The sequence below is a fragment of the Gymnoscopelus microlampas genome (genome assembly GCF_963454915.1).
Source record: "Gymnoscopelus microlampas genome assembly, chromosome: 12".
Classification (NCBI taxonomy): Eukaryota; Metazoa; Chordata; class Actinopteri; order Myctophiformes; family Myctophidae; genus Gymnoscopelus; species Gymnoscopelus microlampas.
In genome coordinates, this window is record NC_139949.1 from 21,962,314 (window position 1) to 21,988,029 (window position 25,716).

A 25,716-nucleotide genomic window follows, 5' to 3' on the forward strand; every position below is an offset into this window, starting at 1 on the left:
AAACACATGAAACATAGGATAAGATGAAGATTTCCTTTGTGCAAGCACACATAAGAGTGTTGTCTTGGTGATGAATGGTGGATACAAGGGAGCTTGCGTCATTTCATCTTATATAGTATATGATAATGTGACACAAATATAGCCTACTGTAAACTGTCACTCCACTGCTTGAAATACACCACACCAATGTTTGGCTCATACTTTCTGCAAAATAAGTACAAAATAAATGAATAATAATAATAATTATTATTATTATCTAAAAGAGTTAAAAAACGAGGGTCGTACAGTATGTAGGGAAAATGAGAACGTGATGTTATCAAAGCAACTGTTCTTTTCCTGTGGAGGGCAGCAATTTGTCTGACAGTGACATGCGTCAATTTGTTCTTAAATTTCACATGATGGAAAAGAAGTACAACCATAGATCACGTGATGATTAACTGTAGAGAATATTAATTTAGAAAGAAGATAACAAATTGAGAATTTAGCAGAAATTAAAGAGCGGTAGGCTATGATTTAACAAATATAGCCTACAAAGGAACAATTCAGGGGAAAGGTGCTACAGACATATATTTGAGTAACTTAGAGTGATACAAAAGTTGATAGAAAAAAATTGAGTTCGTAATTTCTTCAAGTTATGTATCAAATATAGGTATTTATGGGTGACTCGGGTTATAAATCACAAGTAGAGGGACTAGTTGCGTTGAATGAAGAAACAAGTAGGTGGCGGTAATGCGGTAAATATGGTTGCCAACCGCCAACGAACCCAAACAGAAGAAGAAGAAGATTAGAAGAAGAAGAAGAGCAACCACAAAGAAGAAGAACCAGAAGAAGAAGAACAGAGACAGACAAGCCGAAAAGGAAGAAGAGTCACTGAGTCAGAGACAGACACAGAGTCAGAGGCTAAACCGTCATAATGTCTTCTTCTGTCTGTGGTTCATTCTTCCTCCAGCAGCAGCAGCACCGTGTCTGCTCTCACAGCTCCTCATAACTCACTCCATGGAAACCTGGAACGAGCCGAGCTAGCAGCGCTAGCTTAGCACCGGGGGGGTTGTCATCATCCTTTGATAAACAAGAAGTGGAGCTCTCTAGCTGTGTTGTTGTCTCTAAGCTAAAGAAAGCCCAGCGCTAACGTTATTATTACACGGTAGCTGTCTGTGTGTGAACATATGGCGGTGGTCTCTGGCTCCTGCGTCCGGGTGGGGGGCGGCGGGTCTCGGACCCCCTCCTCCGCGGCCCCCCAGAGCCAGCAGCAGCACGTCTCCTCTCAGCCCATGGTGGTGGTGTGGGAATGGCAGGACGACCAGGGCTTGTGGCGGCCTTACAGCGGCGCGGTGAGCGGACACATCGAGCGCTGCTTATCTCCCCCTCCTCCTCCTCCTCATGGGGGGCCCGGTGGGGGTCCTCCCGGTGGTGGGGGTCCTCCTCCCAGCGCTGGGGGTCCCGGTGCCACCACCAGCATCTGCCTGGGCCAGTCGGACCCTAGCCTGTCCCCCTACCTCATCGACATCCCCAGCCTCAAGCAGTTCCGACAGGACACAGGTATGTTCTATATACACAGTGGGGGGGGGGGGGGGGGGGGAAGGGATACTCGCATTGTTTTATTTAGGTAAAAGTATCGATACATACATCGCAGTATAGGTAGTCATCGCAGTGTCATCACTCTCATCGCAGTGTCATCACAGTGTCATCACATGACTCTCTGTCATCACCAGTAACCTGTAAGCTGATTGTATGACTGTGAAAAGGCTCGAACGGCCCAAGGCTCCAAAGACAGTCAGAGATGCATTTTGGGGTTTTGTATTTCGCCCAACTCCTCCATCGAACTCCAGTCACAGTGCAAGAATATATACATTTAGCAACAATAATACTGGCCTAAAAGTCAAAAATAGAGCAGTGAGAACAATAAATAAGTACTTAAGGCAAACATGTATAAACAAGACCCAACTGGATAAAAGCTCTCTTCAGGCTAAACCTTGATCACACAAGGCCCTGTAGCTCTCCCTCAGGGATGTTACCTGTGTATCTACCCATATTTAACTTACTACCTGTCTGTCCCAGCAGCCTCGCATTAAATAGGGAGTGGATCCTACGACAGGACACAGAACCAATTAGCAACAATTCCAAATACTTCCTAAATACTCCCAGAGCTTCCCCCGTGCCACAGTATAAAAGTAACCTAAACATTCCTAATGATGCGTTACAATTAAACACATATAACTTGGGTAAAGACTCAATGACAGTTTAAATAAACACAATACTCCTAAAGCAAATGAAACACCCCTCCTCCACAGCACTTGGCACCTTCCCAATCACGGGGATTGCCACCAGCAGTGTAGGAGAGACAACCAGCAAACAATCAGTGAACATTTCATTATCAATACACAAGTTTAAAACCATTAGTCCTTGCATAACTTTCAATGCAGTCAGATGTGTGTATGTGTATATAGGGCACGGGTTGCCCTGTGACAATGACATTCTGTATAGTAGTGTGTATATCTGTCTGTCTCTTATATGTCATCATGATTTGTGTGCATGGGGATCTCATCTTAAACAAGCTTAGTGCTTAATGAGTCTTCCAGTTTAGTAGACCTTGTATTGCGAATTTGTACTTCCATGTACTGATGTTCTCATGTCTTACTAAATAAAGTACATCAATCAATCAATCAATCAAGTTGATAGTCTGTTAAGTGGAAGTCCCGTATTCAAAATGTACTAAAGTATTGGTATCAGAATGTACTTACAGTACCAAAAGTAGACAATAGCAAATCTATAAGCTCACAATCTATTTGCAAATGACCGGGCTGAAGTGGTTAGTGTATGTTTAGTAATACAAATCGAAATCTACAAAATAACTAGTAACTAAAATGTTCAAATAATTATAGTGGAGTAAAAGTACAATATTTGTACAATACTGCATTGAGATGTGGAGTAGAAGTAAAAGTACAGAACATTGGACATACTCCAGTAAAGTAAAAAAATACCTCAATATTGTGCTTAAAGGGCAAGACCACTTTGGTAGAGGTTTGGGTTGTGTATTTAACTTGCCATGATGTAACTCCAAAGGTGGACAAGAAATCAAAAATAATTGCTCCATTGATTAGAAATTGAGAATTCAAAATATGTTCCTCATTGACTTACATTGTACGGTAAAACGGCTCTCAAAGTCACTCTTTTAGCACGTAAACAAATGAAAACAAAGTTTTCAATATAGAACATCACCAAACCCAGTACTGTTTATTTTATTTAATACAAATTTCCTGTTGATTTTGCTATTTTTATAAGGAAGAAAACCCGGACTGGATCTGTGGATCTAGATCCGGATCTTCAAATAGTAAAATAAACAGGAAGTTAATATTTTTATTTAAAACAAAAACAGTAGTGGGTTGTTTATGTTCTATATTGTCTGAATCCGATTTGTTTGTGTTCGCTTACAGTACATGCAAAAATAGTTACTTTGAGAGCTGTTTTCCTCTACAATGAAGTCAATGAGGAGCATATCTAACTATATAAATGGCGAGCAACTTCCGCACCCTCGGTGGTGACACCCCACAGCTCTGTTATCGAATAAACAACGCACCGCCAGACCACATGTCGCCTACTGACTCGCCACGCCGGCCGCGCTGAATTTACGCCTCGCGTAGGGGACATCTCACTGTTCACTACACCTTTTCCACCGCGCAACATAATTAATTCTACTCACCAAATGTCGGACAAAACGGAAGGGGAGCCAGCTTCGTACCGTTTACCGTGCGCACCACCTCATCACCACAACAGCAGCCAGCCGCTGCGGGTTTTTTTTCCTCTTTTTCCAAACTTTTTTTTGGTCACCATTTTCTCCAGGCACCATTTCTGGTGTAACGTCGGGTGTTTCTTTTCCCCAGCCAATCACCTTTCACGTTGCCACGTCCGTTGCCACGTCGCGCTGACGTACGCTAAACAAGCGCTGCCGTGCGCACAATGCAAACGAGCCCAAAGGCGCGCAAAAATAAGCCGACCATTGCTTACACACAAAGTCAGACCTGGCAACGCAGCCTACACCAATCATGTGTGAGAGATCTACAAGCTATGGGGCAGAGACGCCACCGTATCTTAGCAACAACTACAGCGCTCACTCTCATTGGTCGTGTCACGCTAAGAGCAGTCTCCAGACAATGGCATCGCAGACAGCTTGCTGTTACTGCTGTAGCCATCACAGGCAGTTGCAGCACGACGGACAGGGCGCTGTGATAGCTGCCATGTCGCTAACGCTAACCTGGTTGTCATGCCTGCAGCGGCTGTGCAATCACTTTGTCAACAATGCACGTTCGTGTGGTGAATGTCTATATTGCTGCTCAGTTCGTCCATTGTAGATGGTGTATGTTTGTGTGTGTCTTCTGGAGAACTATGTAGCTCCACAGCAACTACAGTAACTAACGTCATGGCAGGACCGCCCCGTGCAACGCATGTTACGCTGCATTATGCTCATGTAGTAATTTCAGATAATTTCGCTCCGATTACAGCAGTGTTTATCAACCCTTTCACGCCGCCCCCCCCCCCCCCCCCCCCCCCAAATACACGTACTTGATCTGGGACCCCCCCCATTCTGTTTGACTCCGTTCCACAAGTAAATATTGTGAAAATAGCCGATCTACAAGCTCTAAACGCCTCACGTTGAGAGGCTTTGTACGCTTGGAGATCGGCTATTTTCGACATGATTGCCTCTTTCTTACATTCTTTGCCAATGTGGCCCATGTTTTCATAGCATAGTTTATTGACTACTTCTGTTGCAGAAATGGCCATTTCCCTTACTTTCGGTTTTTTATTGTCTCCGCCAGGCCGAAAGGCATGGCGCAAGACTATGTTTCACCCCCTGTCCGTCCGTCTGTGATAGCTAATCTCTCACATCGTTCACTTGATCGCAGCAAAATAACAGCCCGATGTGGAGAGTCAGTGAGAGCTGGATAAACGACGTAAAATGTGTCAAAAGGAGTCTGTACGGCTGTCGATAAATGAACACATGACGTCGGTGGGAGAGGAGATATTGTGTCTTTTGGACAAACAGCAGCGTGGTGCTGATGTTTGTTGTGTGAAGCAGCTTAATGTCAGAGTGTTTGTGTTGGAGCGCCTCAGTGCGGCTGCAGAGTTCATGTGCAACCTCTTCCAGAGAGACACAGAGACACTAGAAACTCTGCTGGGGAAAAAAAAAACTGCTGTGCATTGACTTTCCTATGGACATTGATCTACACACTGCAGGTATATCTGCTACACACACAACATCAAACTACACACTGCAGGTATGATGCAGCGTTTGCATTACAGCCAGCATGCCAGCGTAGTTCCCATATGGTTTCAAGGTGGGCTAAACCATATGGACCCCATGTCAGCAATGTCAGCGCCATCCACTTCAGTCCCAACTGCGATGCCCATGCAGGCTATAAGTAGCTTCTACCTGGCCCTTAGGTGGGCCCCAACTAGCCATGTTTATGTGGGACAAAGGCGGGTCCTAACTGGGTTTGCCCATGCAGGCTTTAACTGGCTTCTACCTGGGCCCTAGGTGTACCCTAACCAACCACAGTGCAGTGCCCATCGCTCCAATTGTTCTGACGTCAGGGCTCTCAATACTGCACATTGGTGGAGGAGGAGGGGCCGCAGGGCGACCGCACACATCGCTGAACCACGGATGTTTCCTCTGTGGATTTACAATCTGCCCCTCTATGCCACATATCATCCGCACTACAGGGTCTTCACTGACCGAGCCACGGCCCCACTGACCCTCATGACGCTACGCCACTTAAACGTGCGGCAGCATGCGCTGGGTTGCCAGGTTTGCAGAGCCTGCGCCAGAAACAAGCAACCACCTTCATGAAAAAAAAAAAAACACCGAAATGGTCCGCAATGTTCCAGGGGTGTCCCCACGCGTCCCAACACTCCACAGGGGGTCAGTGGACCATCAGGGGGTCCGCGGACCCCCTGTGGACCCCCTGAAACATAACAAATATTATTTCTTCAAATTCTTTCCTTTTTCAAAAAAAAATTTCCACAGTTTCACTCCGGCGATTTGGGTCCCCCAATATACACACGGCCACGCTGGGCCCCGTGCGCGGCTGGGGTTGAGGGGGGCGTAGCCCCCCGAAACTCTAGTTTTGAATATATGGAGCAATTATTTTAGATTTCTTATCCACCTTTTGGGGTTACATCATGGCAAGGTAACTATACAACCCAAACCTCTACCAACATTGTCTAGCCCTTTAAGTACAGTTGTTTAGATCGCTTCTTCTCGGCCAAGCGCCGCCACCAAGGCTTCTATTTCTCAACGCAAGCCTTTCTGTCTTTCGCTCGATTAAGTAGTTTAAAGTTTCAGTTCTGCTCCGCTTCAATATATCGGTTGAAAAGAATAGATATGGTTACTAGAGCCCTAATCTAAGTTATGATGATGATTGACTGCTCCATGCGCGTGTTGTTGTTACTATTCTGAATGTAAATGTGATATAATGGCATCATGATGACATAGGTTAGGTTAGGTTACTTCCACACGTGTGGTTGTTTGGGACCTTTTCCCAGCTTGTTATGGTAGCATATGTTTATGTTAGCGCAGTTGTTCTCAAAGTGAGGTCCGGGGACCCCCAGAGGTAATTTTGAGTGTGTTCCAGGGGTCCCCAGGTAATCAATTGATAGTTGGAAACCAAATCGACCCTTACTAGTATGTAACACAGAGAGTGTACAAATGATCATTTGTACATTTTCAGAGTTATGGGGGTCTGTGGCCTAATGCCTACAAACAGGTCTTTTTGAGAACCACAAGTTTGAGAACCACTGCGTTGGCGGATGTCAGTCAACACCTAACATTAGCTGCTGGCCTGTTCAAATCAATGTCAAATATTGTATCTAGTGTCTGACAGTGCTGTGGTGGCTGGCTACTGATGATCTGTATACCGAAGTGCAACATGACCCCCCCCTTCCCACAGGCCAGATTTAATGGTAGCTCAATACTATTCACAACACAGTACAGGTTTTTCTTTCCTCTTTAAACAATGTTACAATTGTCCAAACCTTAGTGTTATGCACTTGCAGCTGCTTTGAGAGAAAAAAGGTCTCTGAAATGTTTTGAGAGTTTGTGTGAACAATGTAATGAGCGAATCCGTCTCCCTTTTCAGGAAAGACGCGATCAGTGCGTCGGTCGCTTTTCGCCCAGTCCTCAGGCCTGGGCAGCGGCGTCTACTGGGAATGGGCCAACGACGAAGGCGGCTGGACGCCGTACGAGACACGCACTTCAATCCTGTTGGAGCACAGCTACCAGGCCCGCCAGGCCACAGCAGACTTGAGTCCGCACGGATATAATTACATAGTCGACCTTACGTCCCTGGCCCAAGTTAACAAATCCACCAGCTTTAGACGGCAAGTGCGGCGGCAGTGTAACTTGCCCTACCCGCTGGCGTCCCCTGGCTCCTCCTTGGCCATCCCCTCCTCGGGCCCTGCCTGCTCCTGCCAGCAGTGTCTGAGTCACAGCAGCACGGGTCCCATACCTACTAGTCGCTCTCGACACTCGTTTTCGTCGGGGCAACTGAGCCGCCCCAGCCTGCAGGGGGCGGGAAGGGCCGTGGTGGCTCACCCCACCCCGGTCTATTCGCCCTATCCTAGGAGACCTCTCTCCGTCGGGGGCATGTCTTGGGGTTGTCCTTGGCCTCCGCCGCCCCCCGGTAGTCAACTTTCTGGGCCAACAACGCTGACGAGCTCGACAGCTGGTAATGGTTTAAGGTTGGTATCTGTGTGGTTTTGTTTGAGTTCTTTACTCTCTCTCTTTAGGTGTACATTTGTCACTGATGGACTGGTTAAGAGTTCTAGAACAGCATTGAACTCATCTTTAGTTTGGCTTCGGTGATTTTTGTTTTTTTAAATAATGTGTTAACTTTCTGTCCCTGGGAATAAAAACGGAGAGTGCACAGGCCGGTAACCGTCTTCCACGCCGACATCTCGCCACTCCGACTAGTGGCTTCCGCGTGCGGTTAGGGTTAGGGTGAGGTTTAGGTATAGGCTTCGTTAACGTCGGAAAGGCGACATGTCGGAAAGCCGCCATGTAACCCACAGGCCGGTAGACACCCTTCAACTTTGTGTTTTAACTTGTGTCATAGTGCTATTTCTGTGTTCTCACGTTACATCGACATTATATGCTTTCATAAGCTATGATAGGCAAATGTTGTTGGACAGAGGAGGATAGAACACAGTGTTTCAACAGAATCAGCAACTAGGGATGCCACCGATTATTCGAATTTTAGAATATTCGTTACAGTCTCCGTAATCGAAAATGATTTTTAAAATTCGATTTTAATAATATATATTTTTTTTAAATTATTACTTTTGTATGCCTTAGTTTCAATCAAAATATATGCTAATACTAATAATAGTAATATTATAGTCTTAATAATTGTAAATGGCCACAGTTTCAGAGCGTTTCACTGTTTCAGCCCAGCCCAAACATGAACTCTGCAGCCGCACTGAGGCCCCTGCTGGAAAGCATCCCAGCCCAAACATTAACGTAACTAATAATTGGGCCGCGCAACCCGGAAATGACCGTGATAATGCTAAAACAGGAGCGAAAAAAAAAAAAAGCGAAAAAAAAAAATTGAAAAAAAAAAAAAAAAAAAAATTTTTGAAAAATATTTTTCAAAAAACGGCGCCGTCGAATAATCGAAAAATATTCGCCAGGGCTGTCCGAATTTCGAATTGGCTGAAGGTCAGATTGTGGCATCCCTATCAGCAACTGTTGTGGATTTGCTTTGTTTACCTGAAATTGGAGAGAGATGTTATCCATTTAAGCTGTTTTTCTACTAGTACTACAGTATGAACTGAAGTGGGCAGTGAAAACAAACAAACATTGTGCTGTCTTTCGAAGTGAAGTGCTACCTTCGGTTCAGTAAGGCCTGGTGTAACTTGTATTCAGCCTTTTTTTAAATACTTTTGTAGTTGTGTGCCGCCTGTGTTGCACACAGAAAATAACAGATCTACAAGCTCACAACGTGTTGCATGGTGAGCTTGTAAATCGGTCTTGTTTGGTACATATCTTGCTTGTACCAGCGCAAACCTTGTCTGCTGTTATGCTTCCTGCATGTCAGTCAGTCAGTCAGCGTCTCCTTTTTCCTGTTCCACAGTGTTCCTGCCATCCCTGTCCAGCTGAATGGATCCACCGGTGTGAGCTCTGCCCTGGCAGGTAAATGGGTCACCAGCCATCCATCCTGAATGTCCTGTTCTGCGTCACCGCTATTGTTTGGCAGTTGTGTGAGGCATTGTAACCAGGGTTCGCTACCACAAAAAAAAATAGGGGAAGTGGGTTTGGCATTTTCTGAACCACTGTTTCCCTATATACTTACTTTGGTGTACTATAGTGTTGGGCGATATGTCAAGAAATGCATTCCCGCAAGAACGGCTCCCAAATCCTTCTGGGGGTCCCCAACCACCGACACAGTGCAGTGTCAGTGTCGGGTTACTATAATAAAACGACAGCACACTGTCAGTGTGAGGAACAGAGATGAGACAGACGACACAAATGGAACTTGACGTGAATCTTGAATTAATAGCGTGTCGAAACGAAGTTCAAGCAGTGTAGAGACTAAATCCTAGACGTACTCGTATGAACCCTTGTGGGTGCACTTCATTGACAGCAATGATGTTGCAAACACGGCATCCAGTTCCCTTTTTACGTGGGCTTTGTCTTTTTAATAAGACAGACAATAAAAAATCCTGCAGGCTATTCACCTGGATCAATCTCTCTCTCTCTTGAAAAACGAGCGTAGGGCAGCAAATCCCCAATTATATTTTGTGCACCCTTTGATTGACTGGTGATATAAACATAAATGACACAAGGGATTAACAACCAGACTTTGCCGATTGCTGAGAAATTTGACAGCAATCAATTAAGAATTAAGTGCAGGATCTTACGAGACTGGGACAAGCATTGTCAAAGCAAGGCTTTTATAGAGACCAGCTAGATATGTTTCACTTTATTTTTGATGGCATGTCTAAATAAAAGTGGATCGCAAACAAAGACGGCTTAATTGTGATAGTCATTGCAGTCACTGCCCTGTTTTGTGAAAGACTCATTGGAAATCAGTGCAGCACAAACATGCATAATATGGCCCAAATTGATTTGCATGCTTTGTATCGCGTTTTTTGTTTAAAGGTTAAAGCACTATTTTCTGATAGTAATCATTGCTATAGTCTCCCTGTCTCTCCAGCTCTGAGTATTATCAGAATATATAGAGCTATTTAACACTTGTTTTAACCAAAGAAAATCACTTACCCTACCTTTTTAATTATGTTGTTGAGTTGAATTCTCATGGAGGCAGACCATTATATTTGCAAAATGAAGGGACAAAAATCACCCGAAAAATTGCCTGTATTTGTCCATTCACCCAAGCCTATCATACAATGAATTATTATAAATTTGTGTTAATAATTTTAACCTAAGTTAAATTGGGATCATATTCTCAAAACCCCAAAACCCAAAAGGAAATACTAGTATTTAATTGAGTCTGGCCAGAAGCAGGGATAAAACATAACATATCCCCACTGGCAATAAAAATGAATGACACAGGGGGGCGGGGGTGGGGGTGTGTGAAAAGCAGTGGCATGGATTCCCCATCCAAATCGAACCCTGATTGTTACGCTTTAGCCTCTAGTTTGAGGGCAGTAAACTGGCAAACTCTGCAGACAAACTGCCCAGCACAGTGTTTTCTTCCAGTTCCGCACAGATGCTAACACAATATCCTGTCAGGCCAGATATTCCCATGTATTGTGAGCCTGAACAGATGCCATGGCTGTGGTGTTCCTGATGTGGGTGTGTCAGCAATATTCCACTGACAATTGTGCAAGTTTGACCGTCAAGAGCCATATCTAACCAGCCAAAACGTATTACTTCCCTCGTCCCCTTTATTTGGAGAAACACCTGGACTGTATAGGATACACAGAATGAGAATAGAAGGCAATAAAACCAGTGTTCTTGTGGTGGGTTGGGTTGACTGGGTTCTCCTTTTTCATTTGGCCCACGTTTTAGTCGGCTGGCACCAGTTGTACCAACATGGCTGCTGTGAGTCAAACTTACGAGCCAATTAGTTCCGCTGCAGATAATCAGTAACATTATTGCCTTTAAAATAGACACCAATGACAAGTGTCAGTCTGTTTCATCATCTTCTAGGAACTATTGGACATGTAAAACAATATGGAACCTTGAAAGAACTCTCCAGGTAGACTGTAAGAATCTCTCCATTATGAATACAGTACTGTTAGTGTAGTCTATCCTATTTTGGAAAAGGAACAACATTCAGTCTTGTGAAAGTGGTACTGGAGGGTAAGAAATCAAACCCACGCATTCTTTCTTCAATGATAGACAGCATGAATCCATAGGCAGAATATTCCAAAGCATGTGCAGCTAGAGCAAAGACCTCTTTAATGTATACCCTGCAAATCCCTGATTGTTAATTACTGCATTTTTAGACTTGAGTTAAATTAACACTCAGGATTTGCAGTGTAGGCTCTATTAGCCCCTAATGACTCTTATGGATAATGACCGAGTGGTGTAATGAGAAATGTCTGTCTTGTAAGAAGTAAGAAGCCCAAGCACTTGATTTGTATGATTTTATGGGTTACCATGAAAATACACCATTTAAATGATTCAATGCTGTAACAATCAGGAATAACACCATTTAACCAAAACCACGAAGATGGAACAGAATTTTATAATGATTGGTGTTAGTTTTGTCATAAATATGGCGGTTTGTTTTTGTGTTGCTGCCTGTCATCAGCTTTGTTTCTATCACGAGCCAGCAGAGACCCTTGCTGGATTAATTGGAGGATCCTCTGAATAAGCCTGTAAAAGATTGAAGATGGAATGAATAACCGTCTTGGTTTTGTGGCCTGATCACTGCACACAAATGGCCAATCAACTTAGTTTTTTTCTTGTCCTTTATTCTTTTTTTTTACAATGTCTAGATAACAGCTGGTCATTTAATAGAGTCTGCAACAGTCTGCAGAACATTTTTTACTATTGTTTTGTCACAGTTACATTGATTTTATGAGAAATTGTAGCACTTTTTCGGGACCATAACAATTTTATTATTTGCATAGAGAGCCATTTGAAGGTTACATGAAGATTTGCATGCTTTGATTTGCCATTTTCCTATTGCATATTCTAGTTCAAACAGCATTGTACAAACAAATGGATAATTATTACTCCAATGGGGCGAATGGGGACAGTTGTCATTTAATTCCACAGAAAGATGTTCACATGAAATCCTACCAAACTTAAGCTTTGACATAAACAGGATAACACGCTAATTGCATGACCCCTCTACCTCAGTGGTTCTCAACCTTTTCAGGTTGCGACCCCCCTCAAAAGAATCATAAATTTGGGACCCCCCACCCTGACAAGCACTTGGAATTGTAGGAGTTGAGGCATTACATTTAGTTTGACTCAGTTCCACAGACAAATATTGTGAAAATAGCCGATCTACAAGCTCAGTCACACCGCCTCGTTGTGAGCTTGTAGATAGTCTATTTTCAAAATGTTTGCCTCTTTCTTATATTATTTGACAATTTGGCCAATGTTTGACCAGTTTAGTATAGTATTATTAATAGTATAGTTTGTTGATTACGTTTGACTACATGAATGGTCTCATTTTAACCTCTTTTTCTTAGGTATTTTAAAAAAGTCTTAAAAGGCCTTAAATTGTCACTTTACTGTCATCTGGGACCCCCCCCCTCAAAATAAATCATGTGGGTCCCGACCCACAGGTTGAGAACCACTGCTCTACCTGACTGCTATTATGTGTGGTGTGGATGAATCGGGATGGGAGAGTGCAAGTTGTCCACTACTGCTTTGTCCCTCTGCATTTCTCATCCTTTTGATTTCTTCCTCCCTTGCCCCTCCCTCCGGCGATATCTCCACTGGCTCTCCACCCCGGCCTCACCCTCCCCCCCCCCCCGACTCATCCCCACCCCACCCCACCCCACTCCACTCCACTCCAGGCATGGCCTCCATTTTGATGTCAGCAGTGGGACTCGGCGTGCACTTTACCAGCGCCCCCCTCCCCCAGCAGCTGCAGCAGCCTGCTCCTCTCTCTCTTCCTCCTCCTCCTCCTCCTCTTCTATCCCCAGGCAGCAGGCCCAGCAAGGCCCACAGCAGCAGCAGTTCATTTAGGAGGGCAAAGAGGCAGCACAGGAGAGGTAGCTACCACATCAACCATCACAAGTTGTCCCTTTTCTTTGCCTCTGCGTTGTGTAGTCCTCCTGTCCTCCTCCCCCGGTCCACCCACCCGACTCCTCCAAGCTGACATGACGCATGGACAACATTTCATCTCGCATCAACCCTGCATTCACTTTGCCACATTGTGTTATTCCTGGGGGCTGTCAGGTTTCTATGGCGTGGCGCTGTATAGGAGGCGAGCTATCTGGAATTGGGTCCGTCTGTCTGTCTGTCTGTGTGTGTGTGTGTCCGGGGCTTATCCCACAAACCGCTGGACTGATCAGTGCTACATTTCTTGTGTGCACTGACAGTAGGCCATGGAAGTAGTTGCCCCACAATTTTAACTGACGTTTTACAATTGAAGTCAGTGGGAGTCGGATCGGGCTGAGAACTTGCCCAAATATTTTTGTCATACGTCATAGATCAGTGGAACCCTAAATTAATGTGTATTTGGCCACGGACCCCCATCTGAAAAGATTTTGAGCCAAGGGCCCCCCATACTTGATTTGTGGTGTTAAGAATGTGAAAAATATTCAAACATTTGTGAAGAATGTCAAGATTTTTTGAAAATGGCTGATATAGGGCCATGGGGGTCCCCGGACCCCACTTTGAGAACTTCTGCATTAGACCACGGACCAACTCTCTCAAAGAGTTACAACCACATAAGGGTCCATTTGGTTCCATTTGTACACTCTCAAAGAGTTACAACCACATAAGGGTCCATTTGGTTCCATTTGTACACTCTCAAAGAGTTACAACCACATAAGGGTCCATTTGGTTCCATTTGTACACTCTCAAAGAGTTACAACCACATAAGGGTCCATTTGGTTCCATTTGTACACTCTCAAAGAGTTACAACCACATAAGGGTCCATTTGGTTCCTAACTATCCATCATTTATCTGGGGACCCCCTGGACCCCCCCCCACCCCGTGGACCCCACTTTAAGAATCCACATGAGAGCCACGTCGTTATAAGTCTAGTTTTTTTGTTTCGTTATCATCTAACCACCACGGTGAAGAGAAGAGTTTAAATTTAGCTTTAAACATCTTAATTTGGAAATGTAATTTTCTCAAAGAAAAAGGCAGACACTTGTGCTGACACTTTGAAGCCTCCTTATCAAAGAAAGAAGCATGTTTTTTTTTGGTGGAACTTAAACGTTATCCCACCCATCCTCATTTGTATGCCTCATTTCCCCCCCCCTGCTTTGTATTAATTTCTGTCTGCATACATTTCCCGTCTCTGCCCGAGCCGCCATGAATATCCATCACATTTATCATGGCTGTCATTCATCTATGTTGCCCATTTGTACTCTGCTTCTTTTTTTTATTTTTTATTTGAATGCACTGGAAATAATGAGGGAGCAGGCAGGAATCCTAAGCGAGCGCCCATAGCTACGGAAATGTGAACGACCATTTAGAACAGCGTTCATACGTTGTTCTCTCTGTCTCAACTGGTGGCCTTCGTAAAGAGATGCTGACCCAGGCGTACAGGATTGATACCCCCACTAGAGCCGTTGTAATTGAGCAAACCCTAAAGATGGATGTTTACCACTGAATCTGGTTCCACAGCAGACTTGACACTCCCGTGTGTGTACATGAGAGGGGAGACATGCACATAGACTGATGGTAGTGGTATGTGATTGGTACAAAGTCGTCCATTACTCACCCTTCATTCCAACCATAGCCGCCATACATTAGTACTGTATTGATTCATTTTGCATGAGCCTCATTTTCCATTTTCAGCCCTGACCTCAGTGCTGACATGACACATCTACCCCCCACTGCCCCATCAAATAATTATTTAATGCCTTAAAGGAATACGCCACTGTCGGATTAGTGGATGTTTTGTCAATTTGTGACATTAGCGGTGTCGATCGATGCAAAAATGTTTTGATTACATGCAATACCGCCTGAGAAAACAAGAAGGTAATGTTCCTGTTCCAGTGTCAACAGCAAAGTTATTTCTCTAGCAGTTTGAGGCTGTTGCCCCTAGTGGCAGAGGGGAGAATGACGTCTGTGTGACGATGTCAGCACGCACAGTAGACAATCTGTGCTTTCGATTTGCTGCTTCGGCAATGCAGAGAGCATTGACGGACTTGGCAGTGCACCGTTTATTGGTCATTAATCCTACTGATAAAGATGGATAAGGTTGATAAACAATGGAGTATTCCTTTAAGGTTTATTCATGAGTTGTGCCTTGGACCCATTTTGTATTGCAGGGTGCAAAGAGCTTAATATACATACATGTCTGGATCAATACACATGCCTGTGTCTTGACTAAAAAGTCAGGTGCCAGACTGCAAGCCTGTGACGGAGAATTCAGTCAGTCATTGTCACCTGACTGCTGATTTTAATGGATTTCAATGGCAGCCTCACTGGGCCCTGATACTGTGCATTCTGGGTGTGGATACCAGCCCAACTCCTTAACCGTGTCCTCTCCTTTCATGCCTCAGCCCAGAGACCAGAGGAGGTGATACAGCGCTACATGGAGGGGGTGGCTGTGGTCCCAGATGAGGTACTGTGAGACCCATTCAGTCTTTTAAATCAGTGGTTCTCAACCTGTGGGTCGGGGGGGGTTCCCAGATGACATTGAAGTTACAATTTAAGGACTTTTAAGACTTTTTTTTTAAAGGGCAAGACCACTTTGGTAGAGGTTTGTGTTGTGTAGTTACTTTGCCATGGTGTAACTCCAAAGGTGGACAAGAAATAAAAAATAATTGATTAGAAATTGATAATTAAAAATATGCTCCTCATTGACTTACATTGTATGGTAAAACAGTTTTATTGACATAAAAATGTCAACTTCCTGCTGATTTGACTATTAGAAGATCCGGATCCGTGTTTTCTTCTCAGTAAAAATAGTAAAATTAACAGGAAGTTAACATTAGCATTAAAAAAAACAGTACTGGGTTTGGTGATGTTCTATATTGTCTAAATCAACTTTGTTTGCGTTTATTTGTGCTCAAAGAGTGACTTTGAGATCTGCTGTACCGTACAATGTAAGTCAATGTTCTAAGCATATTTTGAATCATCAATTTCTAATCAATGGAGCAATTATTTTTTACCATTACTGCATCAAAAGTAATCAACAAACTATACTATATAAAAACTAGTCAAACATTGGCCAAATTGTCAAATAATCTAAGAAAGAGGCAAGGAAAATAGCCGATCTACAAGCTCACACCACGCCTCGCATTGCGAGTCGGGGTGAGCTTGTAGATGGGCTATTTTCACAGATCGCCAGAAGCCGACGATCTGTGGAAGTGAGTCAAACTAAATGTAATTCCTCAAGTCCTACAATTCCAAGTGCTTGTCAGGGTGGGGGGGGGGTCCCTAGTTCAAATATGATTGTTTTGGGGAGCGGTGGTGGTCACGGCCTGAAAAGGTTGAGAACCACTGTTTTAAATGGTGTGTTGTGTTTACAACACCAGCAGTTGTGACGCTAACATCCTCATCTACTTCAGGATTGTATTATCTGCATGGACCATCTGTCAAATCCGTCTGGCTACGAGACGGCGTCATCAGAGGGCGGGGCCCAGAGCGTCCTCCCAGACACCGTGGGCAGGTTCACCAAGTGTGGACACACCCTGCATATGCTCTGCATGCTGGCCATGTACAACAATGGAACCAAGGTACGAGAGTCTCCAGGCTAATGTTGCATGCAGTGTGCGTAGTTAAACGTGTCAGGCAAAACAGAGGGCAGCACAAGCAGTAACATTTTGAAACATTATTTTGGTCATGTTTTTGTTGGGGTCATGCGAGTGAAGATGACACTTCTGTTAATCATTGAAACCACTGGAAAGAGAATTATCATACTGGAAAGTGGTTGGTGTTAAGAGAGAATTATCATACTGGAAAGTGGTTGGTGTTGAGAGAGAATTATCACACACTATTCTACCTGATGTTGGCACAATTCAGTCTGAATTAATTTAGTTCACGCTGCATGCCACTGCTTTCCAGTAAATGCACACATTGAATATAGACTATAAATTGACTTGGGGAAGATATACGTTTAGTTCTGTCCTCATTAGCATGACATTCCATCAACTACAAATGCTGCTGCCATACCCTTAATATTCTGTTCCCCAAGATGAAAGTGTAGGTCAGGATCTGATGTTCCTACGCTACATGTCCCAGTTCAGTCAGTTCTTATTACTTATAGTATGTCATCTTGAGCATATGTAACTCATGTTTGGTATAAATTGCCCCCCGTTCCCTTCCTCCAGGATGGTAGCCTCCAGTGTCCCTCGTGCAAGACAATCTATGGAGAAAAGACTGGCACCCAACCCAAAGGCAAGATGGACATCTATAGCATCTCTCAATCGCTTCCTGGCCATCCCAACTGTGGCACCATCCAGATTATCTACAGCATACCCCCTGGCTTACAGGTGATACGCTAATAACACTGCTGTCGGTCTTAACATTGATGTTGGCTTTTACAAGCACAACATTGGAGTATGGTTTTACAAGCACGGCATGGTAGTAATCTTAAATATTCTCTTGTGTTCACGTTGTGTTCCTCCTGTCTTGTGTCTAGGGTCCAGAGCACCCCAACCCAGGGCAACCATACTCCTGTAGAGGTTTCCCTCGCTTGTGCTTCCTTCCAGACAATGAGAAGGGCAGGAAGGTAAATGAAAACTAAAATGTTTCCCTTCTTTCATCTGCTGTGATTGACACCATCACAAAGACAACTGTATGGTAGAGTACTACTGTATGTTAAAGCTGCAGTCCATAACGTTATTGAACTCTAACCTGTCTTTATGGTAGAGTACGTTAATACAGTTAGGTCCACTACTGGTTGACGAGAGGTATTGCATGAAATTCAAAGGGAAATGTATTGTCTTCCCAACGAAAGTCTCTGTTCTAGCCCAGCAGTAGACATTTCAGCGCTCATGCTGGGGAGCCAGTTTGAATCCCCGGTAGGGCATTAAAGTTACGAACTGCAGCTTTAATAGGCCAATGCTGTGCTCAAAATAGCAGGTGAGCATTGTTCTTAGATTATGCAAGTTTGTCATATTTTTAACTACAATCTTCAACAAGAACATCAAGCTCCTTTAAAATGGGTAGAATTTTGTCTTGACTGCTGGACAAATGCACACATATATAGATAGATATAGATATATATACACGTACACACACACACACACACACACACACACACACACACACACACAGTATACGTTTACAATTATATAATTGTCATTTGCACATCACTTCCAAAAAGGTGTTATGATACAATAAGCTTATTTGTCCTTCAAATATCCGTTTTTTCTATGTACATTTTCTAGCTATGTCCTAGCTTTCTAGTAACTGCCACCATTCAGAATTGGTTTAATATAATAAATATCTGTGTCACCACCTTTTGTGTCAGAAATGATCGAGAATTTCCTGAGACAAAATTGCCTGTGGGAAAAACAGTCCTCAACATAAAATATGATTGTCTCTACATAGATGGGATAATCAAGGTCACACCTACTCGTAGATTGTGACAGAATTATAATAACATTTCCTTTTCTTTTCCAAAACGTAATGCAAGACAGCCCATCTACAATATCTCTGCTGTCCAGCGCGAACCTGCTAACTCCAAAACGCTCATTGTTCAGGAAACGAAAAAACAAAATATACGTTTTTCAGGAAATGAAGAAAACCTTATATTTTTAAAACAAAGCAATGCTGCCTCATCAAAGTTGGTTCTAGTGACTTTATATATTGTCAGATACTTGCATGTGTCATTATATTATCAACACTTTAACCAGCGCAAGTGGAGTTATTGTTTCAGACGAGCAGAAATCAAGCTGAAGTGGAGTTAGGTGTCCAAACAACAATAGCTCCACTCGCTGCTGAGGGAGAGGTTTCAAAAGGGTAGAAATACCCAAAAGCTAACAATGGATCTCCAAGCTCACAATGCATCATAACAGCGTGTGAATTAATGCCCTGATGCTTCATGACACTTATTATATAGGCCTACAATAATAAACAGGACTTTAAATATTACAATAACTTCTGCAAAGAGGTAGTAGAACTAGCGCAGCAGAAAAGCTATGAACGTCTTTCTTCTTGTCACATTGCTCTCCTCATTAAACACTTAATAGATTTTAGAAATATAATTACTTGTTTTCATAACATTAGCGTCAGTGCTAAGTTTGATAAACAGGTACACTGCATAGTTTTAACAGACTACGGGGAGCTTGTTTACGTGTTCCTCCTCCTCGTTCACTGCGCAGCGCGCTCTACTCATGCTGTGAAAAGGCAGCACTGGAGAGAAGAGGGGGGAGTTGTTTGTTTTTGACGGACAGTTTGAGGATCCAATGGAGTTGGGAGTTTTCGTCAGAGGCGCTTTTTAATATTTTTCATTGGTTCAAATGTTTTGATTTTTTACACAGACGTAAAGGGTGTTCAATAGCGTTGATTTATGAAAAAAAAAAAAAAAGATGAAAATGGAGTTAGCTGGTTCGTCCTGGACACCGACGATATAGTATATTAGCAGATACTTCAGTTTAACTTGAATATTTAACCTATTAAAACCGGGAGAGCATCTGTGTCATTTTAGCGTTGGCTATTAAAAAATAGCCGCTATGCAAGCTCGCAGCGCAATCACTTCGTGCCGCACTGCGAGATTGTACATCTGCTATTTTTTAATTTGTTTTAATCTTGAAAGTGTGAGAACTACTGATTTAGAAGGCAATTGTAGAATCGGCCTCAGATCTGGAACGCATCTGTGTCACTTTTTGATTTGAGCTAAAAAGCATTATTTTACACTTAGGGTATTAAAAAAAATAGCAGATATACAAGCTCGAGCTATTTTTGAAAAATCGTGAAAGTGTGCAAATCTTTGAATACATATGGTTTTAAAGCGAACATTTTAACTCAAATCTTTGCTTCTGGGGGTCCCTGGAACAAAACATTTTGAGATGGGGGTCGGTGGCCAAATACATATAATTTTGGGGGTCCTTGACATGAAAAAACTTTGAGCACCACTGATATAGAAACATATTTTTTTTCAGAATATTGTTCTGTATCGATTTAGAAGACATTTATAGAATCGGCTTCAGGTCTTAATGGGTTCATCTCTATGCTTCCTTTACACAGGTCCTGGAGCTGCTGAAAGTGGCGTGGACGCGGCGTCTCATCTTCACCGTGGGCACGTCCAGCACCACCGGCGAGCCCGACACGGTGGTGTGGAACGAGATCCACCACAAGACCGAGATGATGTCCAACCTGTCGGGCCACGGCTACCCCGACCCCAACTATTTGGACAACGTCCTCTCTGAGCTGGCCTCTCAGGGCGTGGCCGAGGACTGCCTCAAACAGCCAGGCCCCAGCTAGGCTAGGGCAAGCAGAGCCTGGCTGCAGACTGTCTCCATCAACTACTGACCAGTACATCTGCCCCCCCCCCCCCACCCAGAGAGAGAGAAAAATGAAAACCTTTTATGTCCTCAGCCACTGGTTAGTTAAAGTCAGCATTGCACCGAGTCCCTTTACCACCACAGTTTGAGTAACTGGAGGATAGACGTGAGCAGAAGACTTGAAGCTTCTTTAAGAAGCTTTGTAAAGGTGCATAGCGTAGTGCAGGGGGTTGGGCAACCTTTTTTTGGGCATGAAATCACTGAACAGTCAGTGAAAACCACCATTGCTTTTACGTCTTAATATGGGCTGCAAATTAGAATACAAATGTAGAAATAGTCCATTTAATATAAAAACTTTTGAAGGATACAAACATAGAAATATTGCATTTAATATGAAAACTTAAAGAGTAAGTCAATAGTTAAATATGAATAATACATATAAGGCGTATTATGAACAATAATTATTTAATAATTAATGTACTTTCAAAATACTAATCCATTCAGGCATCACTGGACTTAAATATTAAATGAAACAATAACAAATTAGTCCTGCAGAGGGATAGAGTGAAATTTAATTACACATCTGTTGCTGTCTGGGAGCTAACTGCCAGTGCGTAAAAGTCAGGATGGTAGCTGCAGGTTACGATGCTCAAAAAGAAGCATAAACGGTGGTCATCTGTCACTGCTGATCAATACTTTGACTTAGAATGTAGGTATTTAGCAGTCACTCTTATCCTTGAAAGCCTTCGTGTGAGCAAACACAGTACCTCACTACCTTCTTGCAGTCATACCATCAAATGGCATTCTGCTGAAAATGCAGTTTGCCAACATTAGTAGTCTGTTGACTCGTCCGACTGGCTACAAATGATTTCTTGTTTGGCAAGGACGTATGCTACGGTCGCATTTACTTTCTTTTTCTCAGTTCAGCGTCGGCTGGAAAAGTCTTACAAAGTGATTTGTGGTTTGTCAAAGTGTCGTTCCAAGTTCCCTTTACTTTGCCATCGCTGCGCAGTTGTTAGATATGACAAATACCTTTTCCATTCGACATGAAGAAAAATTGTCTTCCCCATTCTGTGTGGAAATGACTTTGTCTTCTGTCTCTTCTCATCTCTTCCCTAACTCATCGTCAGTACTGCTCTCTCGTCAGCTGTGGTTTAAAAGTAGTAGCCGAGTATTACTAACAGGTTACTCACCTGAACCATTGATATGCTGCCAGGGCCACTCCTATGTTAATTTGTGTCGCGTCGCTCCCATGATATGACTAATGGGGGTTTCACATTTAAACAAGCAAACCTGAGCGTGACTGAGTGGCGGTTGATGTGAATGGATGTTTTTGTCTGGGTTTTCTAATTGCTCGCAGTCGACCAAAAAGCCCATTAAGATGACCGGTCGATCGTAAACACATGGTTGCCCACCCCTGGCATAATGTTTATCAAGAGTATATTAGAATGCATTAACTCCAGTTTCCACCCCAGTACATTCCTGCTTGTCTTCTATTCCAACCCATCAGATGTGCTGCACATAGAAGCTGAGAGTACGGATGACAGTGGATCTCCCATTGACTCTAAACTTGATTCATTGTACCTTCACGTAGTTCAAGAGACCCTCTTGTAATCCCATAGACCTGCACAATTAAAATGGTAGCTTACATAGGGGATAAAAAATATTTCATTAAGCACTTTAGTTCTTACAGTGCATTTATTCAAGATTTGTCATGTACCAGGTTAGGGCTGGTTGGATTGTGTTCTAATTGGTAATTTATGCAATTTAAGAATGGGTATCTCTGCGGGGAGAGTTGTGTTCAGCACAAGAACACTCTTAAAATTCTATTGACTTGGCTAGGTTTAATACACCTAACTAATGGGAAAAGGCAATACCTTGTTTTAAATATGAAAACTCAGCACTGTAAAAGAAACAACAGTAATATGTCCATGGATACTGGTTCAGAGATTACCCTTCTGGCTTGGATTCCGAGAGACTCTTCTAGTTTTTAAACATTGAATACCGTTCATAATTTGACCCTAATTTTTGAGTGATTTATTTTCCCAAATTTGATCCGCAGATGGCTACTGCACTCACATGGTGATTCACATGGGTTATGAGGTGGAACAAGATCCTGTAATGTGTAAAACATAAGGCTTGGCCATTTTTATCCAAGTAGATCAGATAGACTACTGAGAAAATATATTGTACACAACCTCTGGTCAAGTAAAACTTTCAAGTGTGACAATCAAGGTCAAAATATTGCCAACAGGACCAGCGGTGTCGAAACAAGAGACATGTAAAGTCATTGTTATCCTGACCACTGGCTCTGAATTGTTCACTTCTGTTATTCTGCCCATGATATTGCAGTACAGTTGTTTAACTGGGTCTTGAGATGTATGCAAGTGTAAACATTCTCTGCAATAAAGAAATTATATAAAACAATTCTGTCCCCTTATCAGGTATACAGTAGGTTATATGGATATGATGGTCTAACGTAGTCTGATAATCCTCTAAATGAATTGTATTGTCACTAATTGACATTTCTGGGTACTCTGCTATCCTTAACGGCTAACATTTTCCAGGAGGGTATATTTCATCTGTGGAGGGGTAGCTGGCCTGGTACGACATAATACTGTGCCCACCAACTCTGCCAATGTGCCCTGGAGCAAGGCACTTTAACCCCCAAAAAGCACATGAACTGTACGTGTATTCAACTAGCATGTTGACAATAAAGTGATTTTTAGTTGGAAATCTCAGTCAGTGGTTCAGGTAGATTCACAGATAAACCTCTGAGGCTGGACCTTTTGCCATGTTGCCTGTCTGCTGTGCAGTGATTCTGATACCATGCATGTACAGTTTTGGAAGAAGTACTCACATATTGTACTTGAGTAAAAGTACCAATACCACAATGTAGATATACTCAAATAATAATCAAAATCCACAAAGTAACTAGTAACTAAAGTTGTCAAATAAGTATAGTGGAGTAAAAAGTACAATATTTGCCTCTTGAGATGTAGTGGAGTATTGAAAATTGGTAACACTCCAGTAAAGTAAAAAATCCTCAAGTGTACTTAAGTACAGTACTTGAGTAGAAGTACTTAGTTACTTTACACTACTGCGTGTACAATGTTGCAAATTTACCTTGAGAATTATTGAGATATAATTCAGAAAATTGTTAAGAAATGTGCATTGAGTTAAATTATTTATATTTTTCAATTATCCTAATAATAGAGAGAGAGAGCAAAAAGATAGCGAGGGGGATGGAAGAAAACCTCCTGTTTACCTGCAGGAGTGAGGACTGCCAAACAGAGCTTTATGGAAGCGCTGCCATTCACACAATTCTGCCCAAGGCACATGCTGTGCAAGACCCCCCAACACCTGAAACTCTTCCCGGATATTGCTCAGCTTCGAGAATTGATGCAATGGTGGAAAGGCAGAAATGCTACATATTCAGATGGCTATGTTGACCATAGGAAGATGGAGAGAAGGAATCTGAACAAATTAATGTCACTCCCAAGTCAAACATAATGTCAAACCTCTCAGGTTAGGCGCAATGATCTCTGCAAAGAAAGGGCAATTTGAACGCAACATTTGAATTACACGGCAATATGCAAATGTATCTAGAATCATATACCCATTAGCATTAGTGCAGTCAGCCATACCCACTTGGTCAGCCTGCTCATCCTACCTTTCTGCTCAACTGCCTCAGCCAGTGCTCGACTCCCACAAGCTGCTCAAGCTGTTGCCTTTCTCCCTGGACTGACCCCTCCACCGCACACATTTCAGCCCCAAACAATACAGCAGTCTCAGCCTGTCAACACAAACAAACCCACATCAGTTGCACTCAGTCCAAGTATTATGGAGTCCACGGGTTCGGGTTTGTGCCATCAGCGATCTATGACTGCACCCTCGACTCCCACCTCACTCATATTCTGCTTTTTCATCTCACATTACTGTGCCACAGCCTCGAAGTAGGCCACATGAGTAACTGGCCCTTGAAACCATCAATCCCAATGTTCAATGTTACCCTCCCTCAGCTCCTTTCATTTACCCTCACTCATTCCTAAATCTGACACACTCTTCATGTATAAAAAGACCATCTTTTCCGTTTTTACTAATGAGGACTGCCATGAATGTACCACTCTGAAAAAGGCCCTATGAAGCCCTTTTATTCCCCAATGAACTTGAAATGTGCAAATATCACAGTCTGTTCTCTACACTTACCTACCACTTGCCCATTTGGCATAGCTCGGAGTAGTGATTTGGCCAAACTCAGCGCCTGGCTCTGAGATCGATATCAACCATTATTAATCCTCCCATTCACCCAGGAGATTCCAGAGGTTTCTATAACTTTGCTACAAGAGCCTAGCCAGGCTAACAAGAGCCAGGGAGGACCCGTGTACTGTACTGTAGCCCTACTGTATATGCCCCAGTCTCTCTAGAGTGCATCTATATAACTAGCTAGCTTCTTCCATTTTTTAAAAATATATATTTTTTGGCCTTTTCTGTCTTTATTGATATAAAGAGATTTGGTGTAGAGGGGGGGAAAGCAAGCCAAGTAAAGTGCCAAAGGTCAGGTTTACAGGTTTAAATGGTTCAATGTCTGAAAATACACATAAACATGAATCCAACAGATTTATAGAAAAGATCATGTGTAAACAAACAACATTTACACAACACTGATGATAACACTGTCAGGAACTGGTGTTTAGTTAGGACACAGTGCAGGAACTCGAACTCAAACAAACGCAGGAGGTGAGGATCACATTAACTTGACTTTACTTGACGACCGACACAGGATAACAACGGTACAAAGTTACACACAGACAAAGTACTTTCACTACAAGAATTATACCCCCGTAACTAACAACTCAAACATAGAACCTGACACACTTAACACTGCAGGTTAAGAATAACTTACTGTGTCCAGCACTGAACACGCTCAAGGACACAGACTACACAGTCTCTGGAGCTCGTCACACAACCAGGCTCAGCTGGTCCTCACAGGCATTCAGGGCAATCAGACTCTTCTAGCAATAGGCTCTATGCACAGCAGCGATATTGTGAAGAAATCCACAGGTGTTACCAATGATACTAATGAAGGCTGTTCCATTCTGGTCAAACAGAGTCAGGGTGCTGATATTGTGCATAGTGGCTCACTGGAAACATTCT

General features: G+C 43.0%; 1 protein-coding gene across 2 annotated transcripts; it reads left to right on the top strand.

Annotated features, from left to right (window-relative positions):
* The first annotated feature begins 798 nt into the window (after nt 1–798).
* On the top strand, nt 799–23,275 carry dtx2 (deltex 2, E3 ubiquitin ligase). Of its 2 annotated transcripts, XM_084073440.1 has the most exons (9): nt 799–1,539; nt 7,134–7,734; nt 9,126–9,184; nt 12,997–13,194; nt 15,667–15,728; nt 16,678–16,845; nt 17,440–17,601; nt 17,751–17,840; nt 20,303–23,275. In XM_084073440.1, exons 1-9 carry the CDS (start codon nt 1,167–1,169, stop codon nt 20,537–20,539), a joined length of 1,950 nt encoding a protein of 649 aa, XP_083929566.1. In that variant the 5' UTR covers nt 799–1,166; the 3' UTR covers nt 20,540–23,275. The 2 variants fall into 2 exon arrangements, with proteins under 2 accessions (XP_083929566.1, XP_083929567.1); XM_084073441.1 differs by lacking the exon at nt 12,997–13,194 and having other exon boundaries at nt 20,303–23,274.
* The last annotated feature ends 2,441 nt before the right edge of the window (nt 23,276–25,716 follow it).

What these genes read in the sequence shown, in the direction of transcription:
- dtx2 (XM_084073440.1), top strand. Translation starts at nt 1,167, where the DNA reads ATGGCGGTGGTCTCTGGCTCCTGCGTCCGGGTGGGGGGCGGCGGGTCT. An exon ending in ACAGCTGGTAATGGTTTAAG is followed by an intron (nt 7,735 to 9,125) that starts GTTGGTATCTGT and finishes CCTGTTCCACAG; the next exon opens with TGTTCCTGCCATCCCTGTCC. An exon ending in ACAATGAGAAGGGCAGGAAG is followed by an intron (nt 17,841 to 20,302) that starts GTAAATGAAAAC and finishes TCCTTTACACAG; the next exon opens with GTCCTGGAGCTGCTGAAAGT.